This window comes from Pantherophis guttatus, chromosome 9, assembly GCF_059756535.1.
Source record: "Pantherophis guttatus breed Tessera chromosome 9, ASM5975653v1, whole genome shotgun sequence".
Taxonomy (NCBI): domain Eukaryota; kingdom Metazoa; phylum Chordata; class Lepidosauria; order Squamata; family Colubridae; genus Pantherophis; species Pantherophis guttatus.
In genome coordinates, this window is record NC_142071.1 from 16,385,927 (window position 1) to 16,394,309 (window position 8,383).

Consider the following 8,383-nt stretch of genomic DNA (forward strand, 5'->3'; position numbering starts at 1 on the left):
GTGAGGGCAACCTGCCTAGAACTGGGCTGTTAAGACACATGCGGGGTGTTTTGTAACAGTGAGGAGCATAATGAAATGCCCACAATTTGGCTTGCAAATTGAATTTTGCAGAGGCACCTCTGCTGACAGTCCAGTGACTGAGATCAAGTATCCTGAAGGCCAAAGCACAGCTGGCCTTTTGATTAAAGTGAGAGCGCACTGATGCTGTTACCTAGTTGGATAATTAAACGTCTGCAAGAAAACAAACTTCAGAGGGCAGCATATAAATTAAATAAATATTTTAAAAAAGCATTAGAATCCCATCCCTTTCAGGGGTATATAGAAAAGGGTGGGGTAAATCCTGCAGGTGGCATCTGTGATCTATCCTTCCCCACCCTGGATATCCCTGCTTTATAGGGATTTTGTTGGTGGGAGAAGAGGAAGGGCTATGTACCCTGTCTTTGCGGAGGGAAGGGGAAGGGGAGGAGGGAAGGGAAGGAAAAAGGGAAAGGAAAAAGGAAAAAAAATGAAAGGGCAAGAAAAAGGAAAGGGAAAGGAGGAGGGGAGAGGAGAGGAGAGGAGAGCAGAATGAAGCTTATGAAGACAGGAATTCTATAATTCTGTTGTAGGCATCAGAGGTACTATAGATTTAAATTCAGGGCCATTCCTGCCCCCTTGGAAGCAATCTCTGAGAGCCAATTCTTTGTAAAATATACAGGTTCCACATCTTCAATTTTCTACAAGGGCAAAAAAGGAGACTTGCATTAAAACTGTCACTTTAGTAATGGAACACCTCATTCATCAGCTGTGCCCAAACATCCCGCCTTGTATTACTGTTTGCTAGAGAGGCTGCTATGTTAAAGAGGCTCAGGGCTACCTTCCAGGGGAACAGAACCCGTCTGCATCACTCAAACCGATGTCAGTCTTTAATTGCTGTCACCGTCATTCTGACTTTCCAAGTCCATAAATTTTGTAATCACTCTAAGGCACAAAATGATATACAGCATGTCTCCTCTTGGTTTAACCCAACAAGCAGACAGAAATTATCTAGTTTGCTTTTATAAAAAATGGACAAATTAGCTTTATTTAAAAAAGAGCATTCTCTTTACATTTCAACAAGACTCCGTTCCCCTTGTCCCCTTCTCTCCGGTTTCCGAAGGGCCTCTCCCATTTCTAGGAAGGCTGGAAATTACAAGGAAGGTGGGAAGGTGATATTCTTCCATCTTTGGCTTTGAAGAAGGAGGACTCCTACTTACCCGTCCAAAGGTCCCCCAAAGAGCAAGTCCTGAAGGATCCCCAAGGGCAGCTTTGCTCCAGTTAAACTTTTCCTTGGAAGGAGACTGGGGTGGGGCAGGAGGGGAGGGAGGGGAAGGGAGGGGAGCAGAGACCAGCGGCAATTCTCTTTAGGGCAGGGAGGCATCCGTTGAAGAACTTATCTTTCCCAAAGGATTAAAAGAACCCACATCCCACCCTGCTCTGCCGGGACTGTCAGGCATGCAATTCCTCTAAACTCCTTTGCCCAATTTAACAAGCAACTTGGAAAAGTTTTTGTTTTACTTGCCACTATTCCTCTGGCTGCTGACCATCTCTCTAATCTCCCTTCCCTCAACTCACAATCTTCCTTCCTTCCTTCCTTCCTTTCTTCCCTTCCCTTCCCTTTTTTCTTTCTCACTGAATGTGCAGCACATGCACTTAAGGACTTGTGATTTTGTACAACACACTCAGACCTACACCCGCTCTCACCTCTTGGATCTCTTCAGAGAACCAGCCCTCCCCCTCCCTCTTAGCTTTTCAAACCCACGTGGTTTTTCTTTTTCCCAACAGTCCACCTGTGCATTTGGTAACTCACTCAGAGCCCCTTTGTTTGATCACAACACTGATGGCATCCCCAACCGTAGACACCCCTCCACCTCATTTGGCAACTTGCTAGACCCCTGCTGCATTCAACCTACCTGATGCAAGACTCAGCTCCCCAAAGGCTTCCATCTGACTGAGGACTTTGTCTCTTCCACCCATCAGGGAGGGGCAGCTGAGAGGGGAGCAGGAGGGCGCGTCCCGGGAGGGAGGAGTTGCCTGCAGCAGTGGTGAGCTGAGGATTGGGTCCCCAAGTCCTCCTCCCAACACCATTGCATCTCATGCAATTGGCCATAGGGAGCAGGAACAGGATTTTTAAAATAGTTTTAATTTATTCTTTGCTTGTTGTTCTTCTATGCATTCTTATAGGTACATTCCTGTCTTCTTGGCACTGGAAGAAAAATGTGACGGAATTAAGAAGTGGACCCTGTTAGAGAGAATAATGTAGTATACTAACCTTTTCTGCCAGATAAAAAAAAAAAAACTGGGAGAGGAGACCATCCTCCCTAAGAAAAAGAGGGCAGCTTAACGCCTCCTCCAAAGTGCTTTATGATTTAGCTGTTGGCACAGGAAAAGCCTTTGACTCTCAAATGCATCCGGCTTTTTTTAAAAAAAAAAGTTTGCCAACTGATGTATTGAAGTGGAAAATTAGCAGAATATTCTCCTTCTTCTGTTCCCAACATGGCAGTCTTGAATTATGAATTCTCAGCCTTACAGCTATGTAGTCCCTTGAAGCCTCTGGAGTATGTTAGGTTGAGGGGAAAGAATTTTACATTCCATTTACATAAATAAAACAACAGCCATGGAAATGAGAAGAGGCCCAATCACAGTGAAGCTTTCAATTGGTTTAAAATGATAGATTTGGAGGAAACCATCAAGAAAAAATCCTCTGTAAAGCCATGTTCAATTCTTCGGCATTCAAAATTCAAAAGGAGGAGAGAGTTCAATTTCTGGAATTAAAATATGAAGTGGCTTAAACACATTACCTGGATAATATTAATTTCTATTGCTATAGAGTCACCTTAAGGAAATGTTCTTATTTGAAAAAAAGGATGGGTGTCCCATCCTTTCAAAAGGCAATGGACTTCCTTGGTTTTTTTTTCTTGAAGACGTTTTGCTTCTTATCCAAAAAACTTCTTCAGTTCTGAAGAAGCTTCTTGTATAAGAAATAAAACATCTTCAAGGAAAAACAAAATCCAGTTGCCTCTTGAAAAAGCAGCATTGGAACACCATTCTTTTTTTCAGATAAGAACATTTCTTTAAGGTGATTCTATAAAAATAGAAACTAATATTATCCAGGTAATGTGTTCAAGCCACTTCATATTTTAATTCCCCAACCTGGATGACTGAGAATCTCCATAGACGAAAGGATGGGTGGGCCTGGGACATTCATGGTTCTCAAGAACTGGAAATCAATGGAGCTGGAGATCACATGCATTTGTGTGCATCTAATTTTACATTTTCAAAACTTGCCATCATAGAAAGAAGGACTCGTCTTCAGAACTGTACCTTTCTGGTTCTAAATGTAACTGGGTTTTCTATCTACGATTCTTTCCATCCATCCAGATCATCTGAACTTCACCGGCTGCCTGATTCTCCTTTTCTTCCTTGTCTGGTCTGAAACACTAAGCAAATGTCTGTCTGCTTTTTCACAATAATTGGATCCGTCCTTGTTTTCAACCTGCAACTTGATAATCAGCCTTTATCATGAAGGATCTTGCTTGTCCTTTTATTCCTCTCAGCTAAAGGCTTCGCCCATTAACCTCCAAGCAGAGGCAATTGGGCCCTGGAGAGACTTCACTGGGATGCATCCCCTTTAGGAAGCGATGAGTCCAGAATGGCTATTTTGGGTGATGGGGTCAACCGGGGCCTCTATACGTTCCAAGCAGAACAATGCTGGTTGACAATGAGACCATTAATCTGTTGGTAGATGGCTGTGACCAGCTAGACTGGAGGTGGTGTCCATGGTTACACAGACTATGAGGCTCTTATTTCTCACTCAGATCTCTGCAGTGGGGTGGGTGGAGCAGGCGAGGGAGAAAAGCCACCCTCACAGCAGCCAGACCGTGGAGGAACTGAACATGGCGTTTACTTCCAATAGAATCTTCTCTAGTTCTGGGCACAACGTGGGAGATATTCTATCGGGTTACTTACAAAAAAACTTTTTCAACTTTCAGCTACTTACAAAGTAATAAAGGCAGGATAAAAATCAGTAGTCCTCAACATATGGTCACAACTGAGCCCAAAATTTCTGTTGCTAAACGAGACAGTTGTTAAGTGAATTTTGCTTATTTTAATTGCCACAGTTGTTAAGAGAATTGCTGCCGTTGTTAAGTTAGCAAGAAAGTTGTTGAGTGAATTTGGCTTCCCCATTGACTTTGCTTGTCAGGAGGTTGCAAAAGGTTTACATGAACTCAGGACGCTGCAATCGTCATAAATGAGTCACTTGCCAAGCGTCTGAATTTTGATCACATGACCTTGGGGATGCCAAGTGTGAAAAATGGTTATACTCACTTTTTTCAGTGCCATTGTAACTTTAGTCAAGAACTATCTGTAACAAATTATGGATTCTGGTCCCCAAATGTTATACAATTAGAAATTTGGATACTGAAAACTGCTGTTTTCTGGAGTGGCCAGTCATCATAAATGTTATACAACCAACAATTCAATGCTGCCAAATGAAGAAAACTCTGGGAGGATTGTGTGAAAAGATTAAAAGCTCTGTTCTAGCAATGAATCCCAGTTCCTTTGCCAGGCAAAGCTATTTTTAATGAAATTTATTTATTTATTTTATTTTATTTTATTTTATTTTATTTTATTTTATTTTATTTTATTTTATTTTATTTTATTTTATTTTATTTTATTTTTATATGCCGCCCTTCTCCGGAGACTCAGGGCGGCTTACAATGCATTAAGCAATAGCTTTCATACTTTGTATATTTTTATACAAAGTCAGCTTATTGCCCCCACAAACCGGGTCCTCATTTTACCCACCTTAGAAAGGATGGAAGGCTGAGTCGACCTTGAGCCTGGTGAGAATTGAACTCGCAGTAATTGCAGGCAGCTGGATGTTAAATGCTGCCTTAGTAGGAGGCATTAGCCTCCTACGCCACTCAGGCTCCTCCGTGGACGCAACTTGGACTTAGCCGGCCTTCCAAAATTCTCCATAAAATATGTAAGCAGAGAAATGGGGTGAACTTTTCCAAATTTCCCCTGTAGCAGATGTTCCCAAAAGCCTCTTAAGAATAAGGCACCCCCTTAATGATAGCACCACTATTAAAAAGCCCCATGGGAAGTGTCTCACCCCAATCTTGAGATTTAATGAAAGCGTGGGAAACTGGGAAGTCTGCAGACCACTGGAAAGGGACTCACACAATGGAAAACAGGATATTCACAGGCACACACTCCCGCCTCCTCTCTCAGGCTGGTTTCAAAGGGCTTTTGAAGCAAATCAATTGCAGACCTGCGGTAAAAACCTGGGGAGAGGGCAGTAACTGCTCCTGTACCCCACACATGGAGGCAACCCCTTCTGAAGGGTGGTTCATACTTCAAATGATTGGAAGGATGGATGCTATTCATTCAAGGCAGAAAAATGAATTCGTAAAATTAGAGTCCCAGAATTATTTCAGCATCTGGGGTCCTGCCCCATAGATTTGGGTTGCAACAAGACAAAAATGAAGGGTGGAGAGTCCAAAATGGGAGGTCTGAAATGTGCCCTTTGCCATTGCATCCTCACCAACATTTTGCCACCTCAGTTTATGCCCACTTCTGAATGTTATGAAGCCCAATTGCTCATTTTTGTTTAAATAAGAGTTGCAGGAAACACCACCAGGAAGCGGTGAGCTTCAACGTTTGATGTTCAACAGCCTCTTGGTCCCCAGCTGAGAGCATTCTGACAGGCCATCATAGGAAAGTTCTAGTCTAGTTGGCAGCAGGACAGCTCTTCTCGTTATTATGGGCCAAACATTGCTGAAAATAAATTAGCAGAAGGGTGTCTTGAATGGACAAAGTGGTGGCAGCATGCCCAGAACACATGCGGTAGATGAGTCACATCCATGGCACCCATAATAATATCCTGTGGGTGCAGTGGGTGTCAAGGCTAACAGTGCCCCATTAACAAACCCCAGCAGCAGATCTCAAAGGGAGGCAGAGAGGATGAACCACATCTGATCCCCCTGGCAAAGACTCGCCAATGCTTGGTCTCAAGACACTAATGGAAGAGATTTCTGGCACTCATAAAAGGCAGACAGTGTTCCTTGGGGTTTCTGAAATAGGAGGGAAATTCATATTCAAGTTATGCATTTTCTTATTTGAAGGTGTATGTCTACAAAAGGTCTTTGCAACTTTGACTCACTCAACTTTTTGATATTGCAAATCAAGCAGGTCAGAAGCTTCTTGGATGAGAAACCAAACATCTTCAAGGAGAAACAAAGTCCAGTTGTTTTTGAAAACATACCTTCGGGACAACCATGACCTGGATGACTGAGACCCTCCAGAGATAAATCAAGCAGATTTCTTCATTATTTCAATTACACCAGCAGAGTTTGTGAATGGATTTTTAGGCTAGGTGAAAAAGGAGTCCTACAGCATGCAGAACCCTGACAGAGAAGGGTCCAGGGATTGAAGGGGCAAGAGCATGTAATCTGTTGTCCTCACAATATGGCTATGTGATGGGTAGCAGCATTTACAAAGCAAAAGTGGTCTGATGAGGGAACTCCTTGTAATTCTTCCAGGATGTTTCTAGTTATTAAAGCTATTGACCCCTAAAAATGTTTGTGCATATGGTGGACGGATAGAGGGGGGAAAAGACTGAGGTCCAGAAGGTTGTTTGTATACTGACATAGCTTATAGCGTGCAAGGTTGAGAGATGAAAACAGGCTCTTTAGACAGATGTCTAGATTTCCACCAAAGCCACCTCAGTGGGCGAACAAAGCTGTTAATGCCGCCAACCTTTTGCAGAACTGGAGAAAAGCTGAAGCCTTTCTCAGCAGGTCTGAATGCTGAGAAATGTGCCCACTTTTGCCCAGTTATAAAAATAACCCAGGACTGTGCATTTCTTTAATCTCATCCCAGATGTTTCAAGTCCCTGCAATTGAGAAGCCCTGACCCGGCAGGATTATGGCATTTCATCCTTTTAAGAGGATTCTGGCAGAACCTTAGTGGTATCTGGGAGCATCTCAAGGCAAGATTTCACAGCTCATTCCCATGGAAGCTCATCAAGTATCAGCCCCAATCAAGGAGGAGGGCTGGGGTTGTGCTGCTTTGTCATTGATTGAGGAGAGGAAACAGAATGGAAATTCAGTGGGTAAAGAGAGATTTTTTCCATTGGAAATTGCTAGGCTTGATCAACATCTCTTGTTAAAAGGACAATAATTGAATAATCTCTATCACTGACAATCCTTGGCATCGAGTCGTCCTAGAAATTTAAATGATAAACATGGAACTTCTGCCAGTTAAAAATCTATATATTAAACTAGATGGGGGGAAAGTCCTTTATGAATTATATAATTTGATTCAACATGAGAGCAATGTGGTGGCTCTTGGCCAACTGCCTGCCTTTGCTCTTAAAGATTCATTAAAAACAAAAATTGGGAACATGGCAGTTTTCCCCAATCATGGTTTGTTCCAGTACTTGTTGAAGTACTGGTTACCAATAAGCCACCATCAGCTAGATTCTGCACCATGCTATGGCCAAAACAGATGGAACTGTCTTATGGCTTAGCATTAACCCAACATATGAACCCTCCTTGCTTTTGGGGTCTATCCTGGGTTCACAAGGATTCTTGGGCAATAATAATGTTGAATGGCTCCAAGAGCCAAGAGTTTAGAAATATGTGTACCTAGTGGAAAGAAAGATAAAAAGGTGGCAAAATGGAGTTGGGAAGATCTTTCGAATAGGGCTCTCCAACCTTGGCAACTTTAAGACTTGTGGACTTCAACTCTGGGAGTTGAAGTCCACAAGTCTTAAAGTTGCCAAGGTTGGAGACTCCTGTTTTAGAAGGTAGATGATGTAGGAGGGGACAAACCACCCCAAATCTGCCTGTGTCATCAACAACAATATATTACTTATATTGAGTTGGATGGAATGGAAATAAATAAACTCAGTTGCCCTGAGTTTCCGGAGAAGGGCGGCATAATTAATTAATTAATTAATTAATTAATTAATTAATACACACACACACAAACTACATTGTTTTTAAACTGAGTGACAGCTCCTGCAATCCCCTCCTCCCCAAAAGCCAGGTAATAAGTGTAAAAACAACGTAGGTACCATAGGGCAAAAGATGACACCTGCAAGTCTAATGATTACTGGTAGTCCTTGACATATGACCACACTTGAGCCCAAAATTTGTTCTTAAGTGAGATATTCGTTAAGTGAGCTTTGCCCCATTTTACGACTTTTCTTGCCACAGTTCAGTGTATCATTGCAGTTGATAAGTTACTTAGTTGTTAGGTGAATCTGGCTTTCCCACTGACTGGTCATAAGGTTGCAAAAGGTGATCACATGATCTTGGGACACAGCAATGGTCATAAATATGAACTAGTTGCC

General features: G+C 42.5%; 1 protein-coding gene across 1 annotated transcript in view; it reads right to left on the minus strand.

Moving 5' to 3' along the window:
• Positions 1 to 2,165, minus strand: part of LOC117677055 (matrix metalloproteinase-17-like) — a 28,785-nt gene extending 26,620 nt beyond the window's left edge. Inside the window, exon 1 of the mRNA XM_087875585.1 lies at positions 1,932 to 2,165. Coding sequence (XP_087731711.1) covers positions 1,932 to 2,128 — 197 coding nt within the window. The 5' untranslated portion in view covers positions 2,129 to 2,165. The remainder of the gene's footprint in view (positions 1 to 1,931) is intronic.
• Between the last annotated feature and the right edge of the window lie 6,218 nt (positions 2,166 to 8,383).